Below are 25,857 nucleotides of genomic sequence, written 5' to 3' on the forward strand. Positions count from 1 at the left end.
GAATTCAGACTTCACTCAACCACAATTTGGCTGCAGGTGGCATTCAAAAATGCTAATTATATGAATGCAGTAATGCTTTGCAAAACACTAAAGAATTTCATTTAAAATTAAGATCATGTGATATAAGTGCAGCTAAGAATATCCTTTAACCTTAACTCTCAAAGTAGCATTATGATTTAACTAGAACAGAAAATAGAAAATATATATAGCTACTGGATCTAATGCATGCAATAAACATCTCTAAATATCTTGCATAGAGATAGGATTATATGTTTGAGAACAACTTTCTTTTGGCTGTGTATCTCTTGAGCATACATTTTTTTTAAAACACTGATCACCCCTTTCCTGGTCCTTTAAGAAGAAGCTGGCCTTATTACCAAACCATAATATCTGCTACATACAACATATATTCCTATTAGAATCTGCTAGGTTTGTGGATGGATTAGTATATGAAAAAGTTAATATGTCAGGTTACACAATCTGCAACTATGCCTGGTTTTACACACACACACACTACACACACACACACACACACACACACACACACACACACACACACACACACACACACACACACACACATAAAGCAGCCTGCTCTCAGAGTGTAGATCCACTAATAAAATGTAGATTCACTGAGGGATCTTATCACTCTTTGCCAGCAATCTAGGTTGGTGATTCTGGGATTATGAGAAAGCCCTCTTTTTTAACAGTTTGGAAGGAACAGGCAAGGACTGCCTACAAAGGGTTATGGGGTTCTGTGCAGCTCCTTAACGCCTTCCATGTGTGATTGATTGACACTCATACTTGTTTTTGGTGCTTTTTTAAACTTGTGTCTGCCAATCATCAAACTCTATGCTATGGGTCTTAAGCCCCTTCATTCCCTTACAACTGAGGTGTCCAGTGTGAGAGGACAAGAGCTGAGGAAAGGGACTGTCATTTGTGCAGCTATGGAGGTAGTTTGTGCCCTCTCCAGCATTCTACAAGTTTCTAATTTTGGCCATAACCCCTCCAGTGGTGGCTGAAATGAGCACATGCACACACGCAGACTCACACACATCACTGGGAGGCATCTGACACTTCTCTGTGCATGTGTGTACTTCCACCCACATGCATATGAAGGTAGCTATCACCATTTAGAGATCATCAAATGCACATCTTCAGCCCTAGCTATTTTCAATGACATGGTGACAACTTATAAACTTTAGATGATCTCACCTACCATTGATGATTTTAATTAATTTTTTTTGTATTTGTTTACCGGGGTCAGGCTCAGTCTTGGTCCACTGTCTGGTTAAGGTATTTGCTCAGAGTCACACAGTTAGACAATGGAAGCTGAAGGAATCAAACCTGGAACCACTGGACCACAGGAAACAGCGTGTTAGCATCTCCATGATCCTCTGAGCCAGTTGCCAGACATGATGAATAATAAGGTACCACTCACTCACAACCACCCACTTCTGCCCAATTCTTCCAGCTCTGAGTCATTGTTTCATCTTAAGTCATCTATGTCACAGTCAGGAATTTATCCCTTTGGGTCACAAAGCCAGGCCTTTCTCTAATTCTTTTATAATTGCATGCCAGTGATATGCATGGGCTTATATTATACTCATTTGCACATAAAGTAATAGTTTAAGAAGTTGAAAATTTTAACTTTTTTTTTTTTAAAAGACTGCTCTTTCTGTCTACAAAATGAACTGATCTCAAAGTGAGAATATTTATTTGAGTGTGTATGGAGTACAGGGGGTTTCCCTACCCCATAAAAGACCAAGTAAATTGATTAAATTAATAAATACTTTGTCTGCATTTTACCTGTTGTAAGCTGTGTGAAACTTGCTAGAAAGATGTGCTTAGATGATATGTGTACTCGAGTGAGCAGTCTTAATAATTGCAGCTAAACTTTAGTGTTTATAAGTATAATGACTTCTGGAGTACTAGTGAAAGTCTGTAGTACTAGGCAGCACTGATTTTTGCAGTTGCCATTGCTGATAACAAAACTTTCAGTATTTGTCAGAAAAGTATTTGCACTGCATAGATTGCCAGAAATTAAATGCTTTGGTGACTCTCCTTTCTGTTCTTGAACTGTATGTCAAGACATTTGGCAGTTAGCGCACAGGATTAAGGCAATACGCTGCTTCCTCTAGTCTAAGATTTGATTTCCTCAGTCTCTTTTTGCCTATTGTGTGACTCTTATGTTTACTTATCCAGACAGAGCTATGGGGTAAATTGGAAACTGGGTTAGGTTCCTCAATAATCTCCTGGACTGAATACCAAATAACTGCCTATGAACCTATCCATGGCTCGGACACAAAACAAGTTAGTTATGAGTATACACCCATCAGAATCATCTACATGACAGTGAAATGGAAACTAGTGCAAGTTTTGCTGTGTAAATATTTATGCTAGATATGTGATGTCCCAATAAGTAGGCTAGCAGCAGAGATTTTTTTTTTATTTTGCTCTATCTAAACACTCTATAGTCATAAGATCACATAAAATGTGGCCAACAACTAATTCAAACTTCCTAGTAAAGAAAGAGCACTTGGTTAGAATTAGAGATTGCAAAGTCATCCCTAGCACAAAGCATAAAACACTGGTGGCCGCAATCACTTGCAATCAGTGGTCAGAGAAGGCTCTACAGACAACAGAAACTTGGCTGTTGCTCTGGAAGTTGACTGCAGTGAAAGCACAGAAGTTCAAAGAAATGATCGGGGCTTTAGCACCAGAGAAAATAAAAGATTCTGAAGAAGAACAGCGGTGATTTAAATCACTATGTGTGAATATTCTACAGCAGATATATAGCCTAGACAGGTATAGAAATAAGGTACATAAGGAAAGCAATTTGTGGGTTGCAAAAGCCCGGGATCAAAAGAAAGAGTTATAGGAAGAAATGGAATATAAAAATGACAGGCCAGGCTAAAAAGGAATATGTTTGGGTAGTGAAGGGACTAGAAGAGCAGTCATAATGGCATCAGAGAACCTGTAAAAGCTTTTATAATGTGACTCTGCAGATGGCACAAAGAAACTCTGTCATGTTGTCAGGCAAGGAAAGAAAGATAAAGAAGATAGTCATCAGACATCATTTGTAAGGGATGCAGCATGATCTGCTCACTTGTCCACTGCACAGCAAAGGCCGACAGAAGTGCTTTCAGTAACTTATGAATGAATGAAAATAAATAAATAAAACACACAGAGGAGAAAACTGTTCCATACATAGCCTCTGATAAGAGAGAAGGAAGAACCCACACTAAATTAAATAAGAAGAATAGCACCATGGAAAATGAAATTGTGGAAAGCAGAAGGTTTGTGTGAGGTCACAGCAGACACGATTAAGATGGTGTGGGAGTTACAGGAAGAATGAGGGTATTCGTCACTGTATGGAAAGAAAGGTATATTCCTGATTATGGGGACTTCACATTCGAATTCCAGTGTACAAGACGAAAGTGGACATTTACAACTTTATTTATTAAACTCCTGATGCACTGCATGACAGTACTGGAGAGGTGTAAATATAACAAGTCCCACGAACTGTTCCAAAAGTAATCTCTCCAAAGCACCAGCACTACGAAAGTCCAGTAAAAATAGTATTTTATTCACAAAAATGAAAACAGTTGAGCGCTTTCATCAGATAATGATTTCATCAGAACTGCTCAAATGAACTAATCATTCTCCTTTTTAAACTACCAATTACATCACCTGACTTTCTTCCATTACTTGAATGACGAATTTAAAATAACAAATTTAAAGTGCTAGTGCATATTATAGTTCCTTCTAAAATTTTTTACATCTTTTATTAAATACATGTTAAAAACATTTTTTAATAATAATCCTATACTAAAAACTGCTGCTTCTACACTCCAAAAATTAATTATGCATATGTGTATATAATTAAATAAATACTTCATATATACAAGCTAGTTTAAAAAGTATGCATGAAATACACAAATTAATATTGAATAAATAACTGCATGAATCATGTGTACTGACATATTTCACCAAGTATAAATGTGTATACTTTGATGGAGTGGATATACAAATAAATAAATAAATAAATAAAGAGATAAATAGGTAGACACAATACATTCCTTCTAAACATTATATCATTTGTACATAACATCTAAAATGGGCTTTATAGAAATCTGTTCGTTTATCCCAGGATAGACTGATGCATTTAGTTTGATTTGCCACCTGATTTCCTTATCACTCACTTTTAATTTGGTATCACCTCCCCTCATGTTCATTTTTATTACCTCTAATATTCCAAATTTAAACCCTGAACATGCTTCACTATCCATCAAGTGCTTCGAAAGTGCATTATTACAATCTTTTCTCTTTACTCTGTACATATGATCGTAGATCCTGTTTCTTAAACAGCGGGTGGTCATCCCCACATAAAAACAGGGGCAGTCGTTACAGGTGGCTAAATACACTAAATTATTAGTTCTACAATTCCCTCTCTGATATTTTATACATGTTTTATTATAATTAGATAGTACTACTGTCTTACTTTTTACTATATATCTACATTGATTACAGGTACCACACATGGTGGTACCCGACATTTCTGCTATATCATTGTGCTTTTCCACTTTCTTTTCCAACAATCCCTTCATATTGTTCCCTCTTCTGTGTACAAAATGGGGCACTTCCCCCAAAATTTTGTGCATCTTGTCATCCACTCTTAGAATATTCCAATTGTGGTGTATAATTTTCTTAACTTGTCCACTAAAATTATTGTGTTGCAGTACACATGCCATACCATATTTACCAATAGTGTCTTCTTGGTCACCCTTAACTCCTTCCTCTTTCATTTGGTTAGCTAGACCCACCCCAATCAAGGGTTTATATTTTATACCCCATTGTTTGTTGACATATCCAATAATATAAAGTACTGGAGAGGTGTGTCAGAGACTGGACTGAATGTGCAGAGAATAGAAAGTAACACAGTAAATCCCTACGTCACAAGATGGGCTGCCAACTGGCTCACTGACAGAACCCACACTGTAAAAGTTGCAGACTCCAGATCTGACCTCAAAGCAGTGACAAGTGGAGTACCACAGGGTTCTGTCCTGGGACCTCTCCTGTTTGGTATCTACTTCTCTGAAGTACAGGCTAACACAGAAGGCCTCTGGCTAATGAAGTTTGCAGATGACTGAAAACTAGGAGCCATAGTCAAGTCCCCAAATGATGTGGACATCCTACAGAAGGGCCTCACTGAGACAGATGCCTGGTGTCAGAGCCATGGCCTCAAGCTCAATGCCAAAAAGTGCAGTGTCATCCCCTTTGGTAAAAACTCTGTACCCGTGAACTACCACATAGGCAGCAATCTACTTAACACCAAATACGTGATAGGAGACCTTGTGACCCAGGTGGACAGTAGTCTCTCCTTTGATAGCCACATTGCCACAGTAGTCAGGAAGTCCTTCTAAGTGGCACACCTCATCATAAAAGGGTTCTCATCCAGGAATAAAGAGGTCATTGTTCCCCTCTACTCGTCACTCATTAGACGCAATCGAAAACCGAATAACAAACCAAAAACAACTTCGGTGACCCGAAATAAACTAAAACAAACCACTTGCTCAGCAACCGAAGAAAAATGAAAGTGGCCATACAGTCAGATAATTTTTTAAGCTTTCTTCCACTTTATTATCACGTGGACTTCTTCAGAAAAACCAGGACGCCTCCCTGCATCCTGGTTTTATAGTCAATAGACAGGAAATGATGTTATTCTATTATACAATGATGTTATACTTTGAATTTTAAAGTGAAAAACAATTAAATACACTTTTTAAAATTTATCAAATTAGACTTGTTTATAAAACGTTTCGTTTTTTTTATATATATATATATATATATATGTAAAACATAATAAATCATTGAATAAAATATAACAATTGTCCTTAAAAATCTTATATGCCTTCAAAATGCAATGATACCAAAATTTCCTTCTCTTACAAACATATCCAAACGCTATTTTGTGTGTAAAAAACTACATTATGGTGGTGATTGCTGTTTGAAATGAACTCACAACTTAGACATTTTAAACTATACTTCATAATGTAATTGGTTACTTGTTCAAATCACAAATTAACCATTTACAAATATTGAAATCTGTATTTATAGATTGATATACTGAAAATGAAGTGAATGTTTATGTGGTGACTCTAGCCTTCCTCACCCAGGAATGAGTAAATTACACTCTCCCGTTCATAGTCACACAGGATCTCTCATGCTCGAGAGTGCACTAGTGTGCACTTGTGTGACCATGCACACTGGAATTTGTCCATTCTAGCCCACCTCACTCACACTCTCCCCCAATGTGAACGCACATGCACACACACACACACACGCACACGCACTCACACGCACACGCTCACACCAACACAAACACACACCCCAAAGGACTCTCACAGACACAAAATTTTGGATAGACAAATCAAACAATACAGTTGTTTTCCTCAATTGATTTCTCTTTACAATAGCATCGAAGCCAAGACTAACAGGCTTCGAGCTACTATCATTGTAAGAAAACAAAATAAGTTGCGAAGGGATATAGCAGCTTATGAAGCTAATCAAGCCTACATCTGTTCTTACAGTGATAGTAATGACACTATCAATAATAATTCAAATAAAGATGCTATGACTTTCACTGATTTGGTGGATAAGGAGTCACCAACAAGTGTTATAGACAATAACCAGGTTCTTCAAGTTGAGCTTTTGACCACCAATATCCGACCGACATGTGGGCAAGAACAGACAACACACACTGATAGTCAATCTATCAATAACAATGATGAATTTGCCAGCAATGATGTCATTGCTTCCACTAGTTTCGCTGATGTCGTTAATTCTAATAACAACATAAGGGCTGGTCCTTTTCACCAACAAAGGATACAGCCAAAGAGGACTACCAGGTGGTTCAACTCCACTCAGTACAAGGTGAAACCGAAAGGGAAAAGCAGAAGGAAGTGGTGATTTCACCACTTAGTGACAATGTATATCACATTAGTGTTGTGAACTTTAGCGATTTTACAATCACGGAGGCTTGTGTTGATGTTTTGAAGAAAGGCTTCAATTTTATTCCTTCAAATAATATCAAGATTGGTAACCTGTTGGTGGACTTTAGATTGTACATGCGTAAATTAAATCTAAAATATATTCTACAGGATGTAGCAGTGAATGTTTCAGAGCATGATAGGAGACTGAAGAGACCTAGTACATTCAATCCAGCCTTAGTAAACACATTGCAGGTATTTCAAAAAATATGTGAAAAGGAGTTCAGAAAAATGGATACCAGTGAAATAGAAGACAACTTAACTAATTTAGAACGTGAAGCACTGTCCCATTTGTCTCGTACTCCTGATATTAGAGTCATGAGGGCAGACAAGGGGGGAAAGTTAGTAATCATGAATAGAGCAGATTACGTTGATCACATTTTATCTTTACTCAACGACACTAATAACTACAAAGGTGTCAGTATGGAATTTGTTTTGAATAGGTACAGGAGGGTTGATACTCACTTGTTTGATATGTTGTGTCAAGAAGAAATAGATAATTTAGACTACGATTTTTTGATGGTTGAACATCCAAAATTAGGTAATTTTTTTGGAATTCCCAAATTACATCATAACAATGAAGAACTAACTTTCAGGCCCATAGTGTCAGCTAAAAACTCGAAAACCGAAAGTATATCGGTTTGGTTAGATGATATTTTAAATCAAATAGCACAAAAAGCTGAGTATTATATCAGGGGTTCCTGGCACTTATTAGAGAGCTTGGGACGGTCTAATCTGAAACTGGAAGAAATCAATTTTGCAACTCTTGATGTCAAGAGTTTATATACCTGTATAGACCAAGAGTCGGGAATAGAACATTTAAGAAATTACTTGACACAAAATACAGAACTGCAAAATTCAAGAATTAACACCATCTGTGCCCTAGTGGAAATTGTCTTACACAATAATTTTTTCCAGTTTGATAATAATATCTACCAGCAAACATCTGGTGTTGCGATGGGGGCCAGAGTCGCACCGGCCTTTGCCAACATCGTTATGGCAGATTGGGAGCAGGAACACCTTAAAAAGCATCCTTATTTCGGTAAAGCTAAGTTCTATGGAAGGTACATAGATGATTTGGTGTTTGCATGGGTGGGGGAAAGAACCGAATTCGAAACTATGGTTGAAGATTTAAATAAAACCACAAGTTTCTTGATATTCAAACACAGTGGATACGGCAAGTGCATTAATTATTTGGACATTTGCCTTTACATTGATTCCACGAAAAATATTTTACACAGTAAAATATACAGAAAGCCCTGTTTCACCAACCAGTACTTACACAGAGACAGTTTGCATCCCACCCATATGAAGAGAAATGTCATCAAGGGCCAGATGATTAGGCTTAGTAGATTGACATCAGAAGATAACATATATCATGATGAGTTATTACAGTTAAGAAATTTATTTTTGGCTAGAGGTTATAAAAAACATTTGGTAAAGAGGATTGAAAAGGAAGTCAAAAGGCTTCGTAATGGAGTAGCTGGACCAATTTTGTCAAGCAATAAGATGGCCCACATGGAAGAAGTATCAATAGGCGTCACTTCAGATAGACAAAAACATGTAGATTTCCATACAGCTTTTCCTCTTCCAATATCCAATGAATTGGGGAATATAAGAGGCATTATAGAAAGAAATTGGGGGATAATTTTAGGGAATAGAGAGCTTATGGCATGTGTAGGTATAAAACCATGTTTTACATATAAAAATGTAATCAGTTTAAAAAGTATATTAGAAATAGACAATAAAATAAGTGCAGTACCCACTAGGGACATCAGTAGAAAGAAGGGAACTTTTGCGTGTCAGAATTGTAGACAGTGCAGATATATTACTAATACCTCTTTTGTGACACTTAAGCATATAAATAAGACATTTTGGGCACAAAAGTATTACAATTGTCACAGTGAATATGTGGTTTACATAGCCACCTGTTCAACTTGTGACAATTATTATGTAGGGAAAACCAAAAGGATGCTAAAACGTAGGATCTACGAGCACACCCTAGCCATTAAGAACAAAGACAGAAATAACTCTTTGGCAAGACACTCACAGGAGTGTGTGGATTTTAAGAAATTTGAGTTTTTCGTTTTAGATCATGTAGAAAAAAGTTTGTTAAAGGGTGACTTGAACAACAAATTAGAGCAAAAGGAGTCACTATGGCAGTTGTGTTTAGGGGCCGATGAACCCCCCCGGTTTGAATGAAGCGATCAACATTAAATGCTTCCTAACAAATAGATAATTACATCCAAAAGTTTTTTTGAATATTCAAATTAGTCCATTTTTTTCAACGTGTTTTACACAGGGACAACAATTCATCATAGAACTTCATGGGGGGATGTGTCATCAGTCCAAGTTTGTATTTGCAGCCACAGTATACTTGTATGGACCTTTCAGATTTTCCATGCAATGTGTATAGAGTATCCACATCTCACACAACAGGACACCTTTGAGTGCGTGGGAGCACACACACATACACACTTTGTGTGTGTGTGTGTGTGTTTATGACTGCTTTCGTGGGCATGTGCGCGCGCTCGCACATCCATGTGTGCTTGCGCCAGCGAGAGGGAGTATGTGTGTGAGAGTTTGTGGGCTCATTCTACGAATGGGCTTGTGTGTGAGAGGGTGTGTGTCTGTGAGAGTCCTTTGGGGTGTGTGTTTGTGTTGGTGTGAGCGTGTGCGTGTGAGTGCGTGTGTGTGTGTGCATGTGCGTTCACACTGGGGGAGAGTGTGAGTGAGGTGGGCTAGAAAAGACAAATTCCAGTGTGCATGGTCACACAAGTGCACACTAGTGCACTCTCGAGCATGAGAGATCCTGTGTGACTATGAACGGGAGAGTGTAATTTACTCATTCCTGGGTGAGGAAAGCTAGAGTCACCACACAAACATTCACTTCATTTTCAGTATATCCATCTATAAATACAGATTTCAATATTTGTAAATGGTTAAGTTGTGATTTGAACAAGTAACCAATTACATTATGAAGTATAGTTTAAAATGTCTAAGTTGTGAGTTCATTGCAAACAGCAATCACCACCATAATGTAGTTTTTTACACACAAAATAGCGTTTGGATATGTTTGTAAGAGAAGGAATTTTTGGTATCATTGCATTTTGTAGGCATATAAGATTTTTAAGGACAATTGTTATATTTTATTCAATGATTTATTATGTTTTACATATATATATATATATATGAAAAAAACGAAACGTTTTATAAACAAGTCTAATTTGATAAATTTTAAAAAGTGTATTTAATTGTTTTTCACTTTAAAATTCAAAGTATAACATCATTGTATAATAGAATAACATCATTTCCTGTCTATTGACTATAAAACCAGGATGCAGGGAGGCGTCCTGGTATTTCTGAAGAAGTCCACGTGATAATAAAGTGGAAGAAAGCTTAAAAAATTATCTGACTGTGTGGCCACTTTCATTTTTCTTCGGTTGCTGAGCAAGTGGTTTGTCATTAGACGCATTATACAACGCCCCTTTTGGAATGTACCTCACAAGACCTCTGCAGCAGCTGGAAAGGCCACAGAAGTACCTCACAAAGAGGATTACTGGCCTCAAACAAATGCCCTACACTGACCTCCTCAAAAAACTTCAGCTTTACTCTGTAGCATATCGCCTACTCCGAGGTGATTTCTGCCTAACATATAAAGCTATGTCAAACCCAGAGCTGTTGGACATGCTACACCTAAAGAAATCCCAATCCCTCTGAGCTTACACACTCCAGGGACCTAAACCTTGTCACCACAATAAACAGGACACGCTGTAGGGATAGATTCCTGTCCCAGAGACTTCCTATACTCTGGAACAAGCTACCCATCTATGTCAAGCAAAGTTCTTCATTAGCACTCTTCAAGAAAAATCTTGATGAGTGGATGGGAAATAGGAAATACACCCTGGGGATCACTTCTGTGTCTCTGCTCGACAGTGGCACAGGAAAATAACTTTCTTGGGTGGTGTAAGCCATGGAACCTTGCTAGCTAGGCTTACATAGGCCCTTGGGCCGATAGCCTAGTACCTACCTATGTACCTATGAACCTATGAAGAGTTGAGTGGTTCAGATTCAGATCATTATACAGCACAACCAAGCCCAAGCTGATGTTTGCAGTGAGGCAGAGAGTGGAGTAGAAGAGAAGACTGAGATGAGGAAAGAGGCCAGTAAAGCCTTCCTTGACTATGCAAAAGCATATGACAAATCAAAATTGTAGCTGATTCATCTAGCATCCAGTGCTGCTTCCCAAACTGCTGATCCTCAACTGAAAGAGAAAGGGCCAGATCTTATATTTCCTGATGTGTGCCCCCTCCCCCAATCCTAGTTGAGAAGAGGGGAAAACATCACTGGAAATAAACATCATGCAAGTTAAAACTAGTCAAAGTGGTTTCTGGCTGATCTGGGAAGGGACTGCCAATAGCGAAACCTATAGGTAATATGTACATGCCCAATTCAGATGCAAAGCATTTTTTTTTTCATAGACTTCTTTGATAAGTGACAAGATACATTGAAGCTGGTTACATTCAATGTACTACTGGGTGACTTAAATCTGGTTTTGGACGAATAAAAATACAGATTATATCACAAGAAAAAGTACCATAAACCATGTCAATTGAAAAGCCATAGATGTCACTGTATAGGTGGGATAATGTATGCAAGGACTCACATTCAGAAGAGCTTGTTCTGACTTTCTTTCAAGTATTCACTCAGCAAGTCAGGAGAATAGACCTCATCTTCATTCAGGAACAGTATAGGTACAAGGTTCATTTAACCTCTGATCATGCCTCTATCAAACTGCTGATTAATATGGATACACAGAATCAAAATGTTGGAGGTGGGCCCACTTCAAATGGACTTCAGATAGGGAGAAAGAGAAGTTAAGATCTATAATTGTGGCTATTAGTGAAAATACCTATCCCATTTCTGCATGAACTATGTTGTGGTGGGAAGGGTGTAAGGCAGCTATAAGAGGGGATATTGTGGATTGTGAGGGACTTAGAGAAAGGCATCAAAGAGATATTAACATATAAGAACCAAGGACCATGATAGGACTAGTTGAAGAAGAAAGCTCACAGTATCTATATGATATGGAAGCAGTGGACTCCACCGAACTTAGCTTACTTGAGTTAATAAAAGTGGAACCTGTGCTTCTTTACACCGGCCATCATGAATGGGATCCAAAATGTATAGCTTGTTTTAAAAGAATTGGTAAATCATCCTCCTATATTTGTAATTAAATCAGAGACAGAAAACAATATGAGAGGATGCTATGAGAGAGGCTTTTCTGAATGTTTATATCTCCCTAAATAGCCCCACATATTCAGAACACACCTTCTGATATCTTTTTAGGGCTACACAGTCCCACATTCTTAATCATAATGAACAATTGCTGTTAGATTGTGCTTTCTCCCCCCACAGAAGTGGATAGTGAATTATGCAAAATTAGCTCTCACAAAGCCTCAGGGATTGATTGTTTTCCTATAGAACCGGGACATATGTTAGCCCAGGTATTTAACTATATAGATGTCTCTTGCAACATAGAGATTTGTCACAACCAGGCAATAATTACAGTTATCCCTAAACTAAAAGAGGTTATACATAATGTTGGGGATTTTTGCTTCATCTCCCTCATTAATAGATTGTTACCTGGGTAATGACATGGGGGGGGGGGGGTTTCTAAGCCAAGCCAAGTTTTTCTGAAATAATAATGACGTCCTGCATCCAAACAGGACATTGAGGGCCAGGCATTTATAAGCTATGTCTGTCTGTAAAGGACATGCATGCCAGACATGATGTAAATTTCCTATTCCCCATCCACTGGTCTAGGTTGTGCGTAAATTGGATAATAGATGAATTCAGCTTCATATGGATGGGAAGCCTGTTCCACAGGAGGGACAGTCTGTGGGATACATATAGAAAAGTTGTGTAACATCTATCCATAACCATAGATGTCCTCTTCTTCTATGTTGCAGTATTCTTTACATTTGGAAGTCTTCTGCCCAAATGACCCAACATCTGGCTAGCATACAACAGCTTTTAGCTATTTAGCTACTGCAAGGAAAGTGGGATGTTGCACATATGTGCTGACAATGTCAGGCATAAAAAGACATCTGTAAGTACAATCCTCAGAACAATAATGCCCCAGAAGGAACAGAAGACATAAGGAAGAATAAAATGCCATCCGAGGAAAGAGACAAGATACTGGGGGGAAGGGAGGAGGGATAGAATACTGCAACATAGAACAGAAGGACAGCTATGGTTATGGTAAACTATTATACTATTCTATGTCCTTCTATTCAATGTTGTAGTATTCTTTACATGTGGGAGCATACCAAAGCTTTGTATGAAACCTGGGAGGAGGAAGGAGCAGAGTAGCTCTGAACTGAATAACTTTCAACAAAGCCATGGAGAATGGCACTAGCAAACCCTGCTCTAGATCTAGAAATGATATCCAACTTGTAATGTTTGGTGAAAGTATGCACAGAAGACCATGTAGCAGCCTCTAAAATAGAGTTAGTATCCAGACCTTTAAAGAATGCACCTGAAGAAGCCACGGGCCTAGTGGAGTGAGCCTTAACATGAGCAGAGAGAGTCTTATCATGGAAATCATAACTAAACAGAATTGCCTTAGAAATCCAAGAAGAAATTGTTTGTTTAGAGACAGGCAAACACAAAGTCCTGGGATGAAAATTAACAAACAGGTGATCAGACTTTCTGATAGCCTTAGTCTTATCTAAATAAAATCTCAGTTGTCTATGCACATTCAAGGTGTGTAAGATCCTTTCACTGGAGGACTGAGGAGAATGGAGAAAAGTGGGCAATTGAATAGCTTGATTAAAAGACAAGTCATTCACCACCTTGGGCATAAATGAAGGACTGGTCTACAAAGACACCCTATCCTTGTTGAAAACCATAAAAGGAGGCCATCAAAGCTTGGATCTCAGAAACTCTCCTAGCAGAGGTTAAAGCTAATAGAAGAACTGTTTTCCAAGTACAAAGTTTTAAAGAATTTGAAGCTGCAGGTTCAAAAGGGGCCACAGTAAGCTTCTCCAAAATAGAATTCAAATCCCAAGTAGGTAGAACTGGTTTCCTGGGAGATTTAACATGAAGGATGCCTTTAAGAAAATGTTTTACTTCCAATCTGGAAGCCAAAGGAAGAGATAAAGACAGGCATTCAGAAATAGCTGACAAGTGAACATTCACTGATGAGGAAGCCAACCCACTGTAAAGTAACTCACACAAATAAGAAAGAACCAGTGGAACATCCACTGAAGGTAGATCCATATTTCGTAAGATACACCAAATTGAAAATCTCTTCCACTTGGATAAGTAAGATTTTCTAGTATTGGGCTTTCTAGCTTCCTTCAGAACCATTAGCACTTCCTCTGAAAAAAGGTGCCTGAAAGGAATCAAAAGTCCTTCCCCCACGGGGTCATTTTTAGGGTTGACAAATGTGGATGAAGCAGAGGTCCCTTGTCTTGTGTAAGCATATCCTCTCTGGAAGGTAACTTGTGATGACTGCCCTTGGTTAAATGCTGAAGAAGAGGAAACCAATGTCATCTTGGCCAAAAAGGAGTCACCAACAAGATTTTGGGTTTGCCCTGCTGAATTTTCAAAAGGACTTTTTGAATGAGAGGAAAGGGGGGACTGCATAAAGAAACATCCCCTTCCATGGAAAAGATAAAGTGTCCACCTTCCAAGCCAGAGGATGTGGGAGTCTGGCATAAAATAGGGAAAGCTGTCTGTTCAGAGGGAAGGCAAACACATCCATAAGAGGAGTATCCCAGCAGTGGACCAAGTCCAGAAACACATCCCTGTGAAGCATCAATTCGTGGGATTAAGTCATCAACCTGCTTAATGTGTCTGCCACAATATTCTGAGTGGATAGGATATAAACTGCTTGAAGAGTCACTTTGCACTGTACTGCCAAATCCCATGCCAGAAGAGCTAACCTTCACCCCCCCCCCCGCTTGTTGCTATACCAGAGAACTGTGGTGTTGTCCGTATCACTTGCAGAGCACGTAGCCGAAAGAGAGGATAATAGGCCTGCAGGGCTAGAATAAGATTCCTCATTTCCTTGATACTGATATGCTCTTTCCTTTGAGAAAGAGACCAAAGGCCCTGTAGTTTCTTTGAAACAAATGTTGCCTCCCCCAACCTGTGTCTGAAGCATCCATTAACAAATGTTGAACAGGCTGGGACAGATGAAGAAGTCCTAGATTCAGAGTAAGTTGTTGAATCCAGCTTGGTTTTTAGGCATGAGAGAAGAGGGATGATAAACTCCAGTGGGTGAGTATGCTGCATCCAGACTGATTTTAGGTACCACTGAAACCTCCACACGTGGAGTTTTGCAAGAGGCAGCATGGATATTATGGAAGTCATACAGCCAAGAAGTCTCAGAAACTCCCTGGCTGTAAAAGAGGAGGGAGGCAGAAGGTTTTCAAAGAAAGAAGTGAGGGACTGAATTTTGTCTGCTGGAAGAAAAAAACATTATAAGGTCTGTTCTGAACCTGCATCCTAGAAAGATGTGGTCCTGTGAAGGGAACAGGGAAGGCTTTTTTAGATATATGGTGAATGCCAGACTTTGTAAAAGGATGGCAAACTGCACATTTTGAGTCAACTGTTCTGAAAGTGGAGACAGAAAATGAAGATCACCCAGGTATGGATATTCCTGAATACCCTTGACCCTTAGGAAAGCAATCACAGAGGCCAAGCACTTTGTGAATACCCTTGGGGCAGTTGAAAGTCCAAAAGACAAGGCAGAAAACTGAAAGTACAAAGAAGCTACTGAGAAACGTAAACATTTCCTGTAAAGATGATGGGTGGGAATGTGAAGATTCTCCGATGTCTAGAGGCCATGAAAACTGAGGGGGAATCAGGGGAAATGAAGCCTGTAAATACGACATGCAGAAAGATGGCACTTTTATGAAAGTGTTTAAGTGGGAAAGATCCAGACTTGGTCTCCAAGGTACATCTTTTCTGGGGACAAGGAACATTCTTAATAGAAACCTCTGACTCTCTTGTCCATTGGCACCTATTAAATTGTGCTTTGAGAAAGTAATTCTTTTAGAAACTCTGGAAACAAATGCAACTGAGTTGTGGGGGGCTGTGAAACTCACATGAAGAGTGGGAGATTTTTCCAAGTCATGAAATATCCTTGTTTGATAAAAATAAGAACCCAAGAATCTTGAGTGATCCTTGCCCAAGGTAGAAAGGAGAGAGAGACAGATGAACAGATAGCAGGATATGACTTGGAAGAAACTGGCAGTCACAGAGTACTTGGCCTACCTGGAAAAGGCTGCTGGGAGGAAGGTGAAGATCTAGTAGACTTAGATTGTGGCAATCTCTTAGCAGACGTTTTAGGTAAAGAAGAAGAAGCAGAGGAGGAAGACCAACGTGCTGGCCTGCTAACAAAGGATGTTTCACTAGGAAAATTCCTGTGGAAGTTTGGAGCAGGAGAAACAAAAATGTGCTTCAAATCTTGAAGTTCTTTTCACTTCTCTTGCAAGGCCTTAAATAAGTCTGTAGCTGCAGAACCAAAAGGAGCAGATTTATCTAGAGGTGCATCCAGCAGTTTTGCTTTAATGTAATCTGGCAATGGTTGAATCCTCAACCAAGAGTGCCTTCTAAATACAGAACCATTAGCAGCTGCTCTGAAGGATGCCTCAGCAGCATCATAACTGAATTTAATTGAATGCCTAGCCACTTGAGAAGAAGCTGCTAAAAGAGATGTAACCCGAGTTTTAATGTCAGAATCTGGAAGTTGAGCAAGAGCTTGAGATGCCTCAAAAAACAGGGCCAATGAATACCTGGACATATGAGTTTGGCAACTCATAGTTCTGATGGCTAATGTGGAAGAAGTATAAACTTTCTTACCAAGCCTTTCTAGAATCTTACTCTCTTTATCAGAAGGAAGTAATTTGAGGAAGGAGACAACCTGGAAGACCTGTCCGAAGCAATGGAGACAACTGTGGGATCAGCCAAAGGATACTTATACAAAAATTTACAGTCATCAGGCACTTTATAGAACCTATTTGGCCTTTTAGGAGCTGGTACGTGAAAGTCAGAGGCCTTGGAGGAAAAAGCGAATGCATCAAAACAATCTGACAAAATAGGAGGCACAGCAAAAGGTGAAGTAACTTCCATTTGTAGAAGATCATAATACCTTTACTGCTCCTCTGAAATCTGTGGAGTCCCATTTAAAAAATCCCCTCATTTTGTTAATGGCCTCCCCTAAATAAATCTCTTCTACTGGGGAATCCTCCCCATTGGACTCGTCCTCTAGAGAGGCATATTCTAAAGAGGAGGTAATCTGAGTAGAATATGCTAAGGAATCCTCATCACAGGAAGAATCATCATCATCATCATCATCAGATAATACCTATTCTCTAATTCTTTGAACAGGAGAGGAAGTGAAGTAAGGAACTGAAACAGCAGAGGAAGGCTTCAAAGCCATCAAAGCCTTAACCAGTACCTGAGAGATGGTATCCCAATCAGAATGAGAAGAAGAAGGGGCTTGAGACTCTCTGGTTTTCTGTTTTTTTCTTAACATCCATGTCCGCATGATGAGATATGGAAAAACCCAATGTATGCCTAACCTCTGTGACCGACTCTAGAATTAGTTCCGTAGCTGGTGTAAGATGTATGTCCCTAGGGCCCTCAAGCACAGTGAGCTGTGGTTCCCTTTGTTTGCCCAAACTGGACATCTGCACTGCCTCTGAGGACATGCCTAGATTGGATTCCTTTGCTGCTTCCTATGAGGTTCCCATCAAAGAACCAGACTCAACCTCCGAATGTACCACTGGGTCTTCACTAACCTCAAGGTATATGTCGGTGGAAAGAGGCGTGGCCAAAGAGGTTTCAGGCCTAGGCTTGCTATCCTTCCTCTTCAAAATCAGCTCAGCCGAAGGACCCACAGAATCCTCCATAATGTTCTTAGCTGGATATTTAAGTTGTTGATTCTCTAAATAAAGATTCAAAGCCAAAATTCGGCTATGTAATGTTTTAGGAAGGTCTAATAAATGGAACAGGACTGATGGTCAAGATTGGGGCCTAAGCAGAAAAGACAAAGATCGTGGCTGTCTTTATGTGGAATCTGCTTTCCACACCTACACTTGCCCTTCCTGGATGACATGAACTAAGTACAAAAGGCAGTAATAAAGAAACAAAACCCCAATAGGACATTTATCTGAAAGCAGGCAGCAACCAACGGAATCTGGCAGCAGACCAATGTATGAGTCGAGTGATCGGAACGGTGGCAGCTGAATTGAGGATTGTATGTGCGGATGTCCTTTTATGGGCTGATGTTGTCAGCCCATATTTGTGACATCCGATGTACCTTGCAGTAGCTAAAAGCTGTTGTATGCTGGCTGAATATTGGGTCATTTGGGAAGAGGACTTTCACATGTAAAGAATATTGCAACATTGAATAAAAAGACATCTGTCTCTCCAGCATGTTCTATTTAAGTCACAGACAAAATTCAGATCAACTGACGTATGAATATGCAAGAGATTTATTAGTGTGGGGGTTGCAGATGCTTTTTAAGGCAGACATATATCTCCCCTCAGCAATCTTTAGAAGATTGAGTAAAGGGAAAGGGATTTAACGTACTCTGCATAATGCAGGTTTGTTATGCCTTGTATTTTTTTGTAAGAAACATCTGAGGCCACTCTAGTTGCTGCATATACCTGGTCAGGTACATATTGAAGGGAGCATTGTACGATTCATTTGACAAGGTAGAGTACAGTGGGATAATGACCTCTGTAGATCTAGATGACAAGCCCTTACTTATAAGCTCCACAACATAAAAGGTTTTCCTCACCACTGTGGCCACATGGTGGTCAAAGGTAAGATTACAGTTTATGTGCATACTCAGATCCCTAACCACTTGGTGACTCTTAGGGGCATATTATCAACATGGTAATTAGCTGGTATGGTTGGCTTCCAAAAGGGTGAAATTATGCATTTCCGAGCACTGAGTTTAAGACCATGGCTTTGGCACCATTTGCTAGTCAGAGATAGGCCTTCTTGAAGAATGCTAATGTCTGCAGGGCAGTCGATGTTAACCCTCAGCTTTTAATCATCTGCAAACTTAGTCAGCCATAAATCTTCAGCATTTGCTACCACTTCAGAGAAATAGATGCCAAAAAGGAGTGGCCCCAGTACTGAGCATTGGGGGAATGGGCTCACCTATTTTAACCTCCTTGGTCCTATCAGTATACCAGGTTGCTATCCAGTGGGTGAAAAAAGGGTTTAAGCCTAATAAGTGAGTTTGCCCATAATGCCTGAGTGGACTTTTGTATCAAAAGCCTTGGCCAGGTGCACAGTCTTACCCTCGTCCATTGCTTTGGTCACCCTCTGAAATAAGCCAACCAGATTTAACATGACCTTCCTTTAACAAAGCCGGACTGTGATGGGTCCAGGATTTTCAGGTTAGCTATGTCTACATTTATCAAGTCCATGATGATTCTTTCCATGGCCTTACATATGAAGCTATTCAGATTTATGCACCTGAGGTCACTCAGATTGGTGGCTGAACCGTCTTTGTACAGGGGATTAACTATAGCCATCTTCCATTCCTTTGGCACAAAACCTGACTGCAGGCTCCAGTTGAAAAATGATTCAAGTGGACCACAGAGGTCATGTTTCATGCTATTTAGTAAGGACCCTGGGATTTTATTGTGGCCCATTGATGCACTTTTCTGGCCTTGGAAAGTGCATTGGAGAGACTGTGATATGCATTGTTTATAGGTGTATAGGTTAGTACTAAGCTAACTGCCCTTGTGAGCCATTTTAGGCCTAGCCAGTTATCTCTTGTGAGACTCAAACCCTGCACCTTGTGTTTGTAAGACAAACACCTTAACCATTAGGCCACCCTCCCAACCGTTTTCCTTTGGACTATGGGTGGGGTGGAGTTGGGGAAGAAATTTGAGCTGAAACTGTCAGCCAAAAGGTTGGCAATGGGTTCAGTGTTTTTGATGCTGTTTAAAATAAGTTCTGTGCATTGTTGTATATTTCTCTTGAGGTTATGGACATAGCTATAGAAAGCTTTGTAGATGCCCTTTACCTGAGAAGATATTTTTTCTTCATATTTAGCATTTGAAGTATTAATTAACCCTAGAAACAAAGAATAACCAGTCGACATGACAATCAAACACTTTAATAAAACTTATAAATCGGAATACAAGACAGATAAAAAAGATCAGCACTTTCTCACCCATCCAAGTTGCTTCATCAGATCAAAAACAAATCATCCAGACACTGCTTAAATATACTGTTTCAGATTTGTCGCTTCAGACCACATGATCTCAGCAGTGGTTTTAAGGGAACAAATTCCTTTAACCCTTTACCCATATCACCACTTACTTCCAAGATCCATTTAGTTTCAACACACACCGTTTTTGTTCTCATATCACCACCTTTGATACCTACTGTAAATTATTCCAAAACAGAAAATTTAAATCTATGGGTAGGGCTTACAATTGAAAAATGTTCTTACAAGGCATTCCTCATATCCATTCTTGGTCCCTTACTATTTTCCATCTATGCCAATAACCTCTCCTTGCCTACCCAACAAACTAATATAGTACAGTATGCTGATGACACAACCCTTATTTGCTCAGCCCTCTCTGTACAATTACTCCAAGACAGAACCCAGGAAGCCTTCACTACTATAGAAAAATGGCTAAATTCCTCCCAACTCATATTAAACCCATCTAAGACCCAACTCATGGTCTTCCACCCATCCAAAATTTTCACCCCTACCTTGCCATTATCAAAAATATCCTCCAGAAATACCCTTATCACATCAGAATCTCAAGCCAAGCTACTAGGTGTAACAATTGACCAAAACCTAACATTCGACAAACATATGGCACTAACAATTGCCAAAGTTCATAATAAAACAAGTTCACTCTCCCGCTGCAAGAGCTTCCTCACCCTCACACAGGAATCCCAAATCACCATCTGTCGTACCCATCTACTCTCCACCTTACTATATGCTTCCCCAGTCCTAACTAACCTAAACAAATCTGACCTTCTGAAACTATCTACCTGCTACAATAAAATCTCAAAATTTGCAACCAATGCTAATTTTCATTCTCACCGCTGCCTCTCCCTAAGACAACTAGGATGGTTAAAACTCCCTAACCTACTAAAATACAATCAACTTCTCCTGACCCATCAACTGCTATACCAATCAAATAAAATACCTGCCATCTCTGGTCTGTTCACCTTCCATAATACTGCAAATCAACTAAGCTCTTCCAATACAGCCCTACAGACTGTTACCAATTGCTTACATAGCTCAGGCCAATCTCTTTATTCCTATGCAGTTGCTAAGGCCTGGAACTTTCTACTCCCTGCCATTAGATGTCTAAATAGTAAACATACTTTCAAATCCCTACTAAAGCACGTGTTTAGGCCACCTTTATAGTTACAATTTCTAGTTTATGACCGTGTTTATCTATGGAAACATCATTTTGAATTTATGCTCAAGCAATTGTATATTTGTTGTATAATATTTTGTTTAATTTGTTTCTCAATATTTTAACCACTGTATGTGGCATCATTTATAAAAATCTGATTTTACTCCTTTTATATGTTCTATGATCTTTGTACAAAATAGCTACGTTTATATAATTTTTTATTATTTTTATTATTTTTTTAGAATTGTTTACTATGTATCTGGAGCTTTTCTCCCCAGGTCTCCGCTGAAAACAGTCACCTTGTGTCCAGTCGGACTAACCCGGTAAGCAAATGGAAAATAAAAATAAATAAATAAAAATATCCTCTCTATTTATTTATTAATTAACCCTCTTAGCTACCTGTATAGATTGGTCAGGGTGCTTTTAATATACTGGGCTTTGTTCTTCCCCCACTTCTCCAAGATTTCTTTTTCCTTTGTTGTATAACAGATTTATACTAATTTCACTAGGGTGATTTGTCTTTTGAGTTTATCTTATTCTTAATACAAAGAGGCACAGCTAGCACTATACAGCCATTAATATGGCATACAGGAATTTTGTAAATAGCTCAGAATATGGTGTGGTGTTTACTGGGTTTGGCTGTGTTTGGAATTTAGCCAAGGTGCTGCTTAGTAGAGATAGGCTATCCTTGGAATAGTTCCTAAAGGTTTTTCATTTTGATAATTCCCAGGATTTAATTTTTATTTCAAGCAATACTGCCTAATGATCAGATCTAATGAGTGAGGATATTACATTGGGTGAGGAACATCACTCCCTCATGTCTGTGAGTAAAAGGCCAAGGATGTTTGTACCCCTGGTAGGAGAATGAACCAACTGTTCCAGGATGCTGGTATCCTTAATAACCCAGCCTTCTTAAAAGGCTGAAGGATCTCAGTCTGAAAGTATGACACTTATCCAGATTCAAGTTTGGCAATCTAAACATTGCCAAACTTCAAACTTCCAGATTTAGCCCTTCTAGCCATAAGGAGCTCTTATTAAGATCAAATAACTACTAAACACCTTCATGATAGGGTGTACATGACTTATTGTTACCCAGACAAAAGCAGTGGCAACGGATCTGTTATAGTCATCCACCAAAACATCCAGACAACAAGGACTATCCTCATTAAGAAATGAAGGGGGAAATACTTAGAGAATAACTGTAGAAATATTACAACACTTGATCAGGTCAAGATCAGAATAATTTAAATGTGGTAAATCCTGAGAAAAGTATACTATAAAGTGGTCAAATCATAACACTGACTCAACCACTAATTCAGACATCTTTGGAATGGAAAGAATATCAAGTCAAGAGCATGTCCTAACCTATGGGTTGCAGCCCTAATTAACTAAACAAACCAGAACTCCTTTGCACCTCTGAGCAATTCCTCTGTGAGAACCATTGAGTTATTACTGCCAATATACTGAAGTCACCCAGAACTAGAATGCTTATTGACAACACTGAACCCCAATAAGAATGTCTTCACCTAGACAGGTTGATAGCAGATGAGGAGAAGCCAACTGCTTTTTTTCAGTCATGGCATGTTTAAATTATCAGGTATCCCAACTGACAATGTGAGTAAACCAAATCCCTGAGCAAAGGCTAGCATAAGCACCTCATCCAATCTTATCACATGCTGGGCACTGAATAACAGAGATCCCTGGTGGGATTGCAGCTATGAGATAGGGGCCAGTGTCAGTATCTGCCTTCATAATGCAAGTAAATTTAACATCTTGTGTTACGTCAGAGATTACCTTGGTTTTATTGTGGATGGACCCTGCACTACTATACAATGTCCTATAAGGACCACTGAGGGATAAATCTCAGTTACCTGTTACTAATGACAAAAATGGAACCATGGGTACAACCCCCCGAAGGAAAGATGAACAAACCCCCATAGGTTGTTTCACCCAAATTTAGAGGCTAGTCGGACAGGTGGCCACCACTGGTTATTGTCAGACGTGCATGTGGAGGCCTGTTCTTGCCATCCACCTCTTTTCTTATGTGACATATGTCAACTACAGATATTAAAAAAAGGAACACCATAAGAGTAACCTGTAATACTATGGCCAAGAATCAGTACACAGGGTCGTAATAAAAGATAAGACTTAACAGATTCCAAAATAGACATCAAAAGACCAGTACATCATGAATACAGTCAAGAGTTAAATAGGTATTTAACTGACTACAATAAATAATGACTCAAGCAATATCAATTAAAATTACAAAGTCAGATAGTTCTAGATACAAGGACCAGTAAAATGACCTATCATCAAATCTAGGATCATGATCAAATGATTTGAAAATTAAAAAAATAAATCAAATAAACAGTGACTAGTAAAAACATAAAATCTTCACAGGGAGCCAGGAAATAATATTTTTTATAAGGAAACAAGTGCAATTTGTAAGGCACAGTGAACATTCTGTCCAAAGCCATTGATTTGAACTGTGATAAACAATTCTGTCTGGGATGCTCAGTTTGCTTGAAGGTCTGACTGCAATTTATGATTATTACTGTTATTATTGGTATTACAATTATTCAAGCTAAGTGTGCTTATGCTGAGAGCTATAGTACACACTGTTGTGGGAAACCAATGCATAAGTAATTTCTAAGCTCAGTGGAATAATGTTATGTGTTAATTCCCATTCTGACTAACCAGAGTGACGTACCAATGAACATAACAACATTAGGTCATCTGAGTGCACAAGGTACTTCAACTTGTAGCTTGGTAACATGGAAAAAAATGACACTCAGTTCTACAGAGTAAACCAGAAATGATACAAAAGGTCCAAAATATTAATAATTACAAACCTCTGTTTCAAGAAATCTTCTTAAGGCTCTTTTCTTCTTGATACTTTTTCTTCTGACATATACTGCTATTGTCAGTCCCACAATAACTATCAGAAAGAGTCCGCCAATCACGCCTGCAGCAATCAGTGGAGTTCTGAAAATGATAACGAGAGAAGATGAATGCGAAAAGGCCAAAGTGTTCGACACAGATGCCACAGAGCAATCAAGAAGTAGCAATGACAAAGCTTCTTCAATAATAGCTGAGCAGGACAGAAGCAGCTTCCTTATATCAGTTTGTGCTGTTTGTTACATAAGCGCTATATCACTAGATCATTGCTACAGTACAATTGTAAAATCGGAAGTTAAATAAATGGAATGCTACGAGAAACAGTAGTTGGAAACTTATTTTTGTTTAGCCTTTTCACTAAGTTTTCTGATTTCAAAGGTCATTCAACATTTTTGTATTGTCACAGATTGCTATTTAGTATATATGGTTTAACAGAGGTGGTTACTGAACTTATATTTTTTTACATAATTAGATGCTCTAGATAATTTAAAATGGATTCCTCCCAAGGCAAGAGAAACATGTAAGTTCTGTTCCCTGTACTCCCCTTACGCAGACACATGCACATACACACATGCACACAATTGCATACGGGTACAGACACACACACAACACACACACACGCACACACACGCGCACACACACACACACACACACACACACACACACACACACACACACACACACACACACACACACACACACACACATACACACACACACACACACACACACACACCTCAAAGTGACAAGCAGGTGCAACTTTGTGGTGTAGAGGGAAGGAGCCATGCTTGTAGCCCTGAAGACCCCAGTGTGTGAATCAGCTCAGATGCCAGATGAGTGAGGCTGGGTTGGGATAGGCATGATGATTCACTCATCCCAGGTGTTGAGAGGTGGTCTGATCTGTTGAAGTACTGGATTCTGCTGGGGAATGCTGGCCAACATGCAATGACAAACTGGGTGTGTGCACTTGGTTTCTGAGAAGTTCTTTCAACAACTCTCCAAGAATGTATAGCTTGGTGTAGAGGAGGTGTGCAGAGGTATGCATATCCTACTGAATAAGCACTGGAGGGTCCTCACATCACCAAGTGCACATGTAAGCCACAAAAAAGATAGTGAGTGAGGGTTCATCAGAAAACCCATGAGGGCTGCCTAGATGATGACCACTCATGGTTGGCTGTCACCCCCTAAGTGAAGTGGGAATGAATGGACCAGTACACAGTGTAGGGTAAACAGACAATTTTAAAGAAAGTAACAGGTGGAAAAAGGCAGTCAATATGCAGTTTTCGTTCCCCTCTTTGCAGTCATCATGAATGTCAAAGATTAAACCATATGAGAAAGAATACTACAGGAAATACTTCTGGAGATAGTTTTCATTGCACTAACAAATGCAAAACAGAATTGCTTCAACAGATATTTTTGCAGACAGACTACTATGTACAAGGCATATCCAACCTTTGAATTAATTGAATTGATTATTTAT

General features: G+C 39.1%; 1 protein-coding gene across 2 annotated transcripts in view; it reads right to left on the reverse strand.

Moving 5' to 3' along the window:
- Window positions 1–25,857, reverse strand: part of ERBB4 (erb-b2 receptor tyrosine kinase 4) — a 4,056,904-nt gene that overhangs the window by 848,622 nt on the left and 3,182,425 nt on the right. For both annotated transcript variants that reach the window (XM_044075709.1, XM_044075708.1), the window contains exon 17: window positions 24,332–24,464. In XM_044075709.1, the coding sequence (XP_043931644.1) occupies window positions 24,332–24,464 (133 nt within the window). The remainder of the gene's footprint in view (window positions 1–24,331; window positions 24,465–25,857) is intronic.

This window comes from Protopterus annectens, chromosome 6.part1 (genome assembly GCF_019279795.1).
Source record: "Protopterus annectens isolate FY-2018-M chromosome 6.part1, PAN1.0, whole genome shotgun sequence".
Lineage (NCBI taxonomy): Eukaryota > Metazoa > Chordata > Ceratodontiformes > Protopteridae > Protopterus > Protopterus annectens.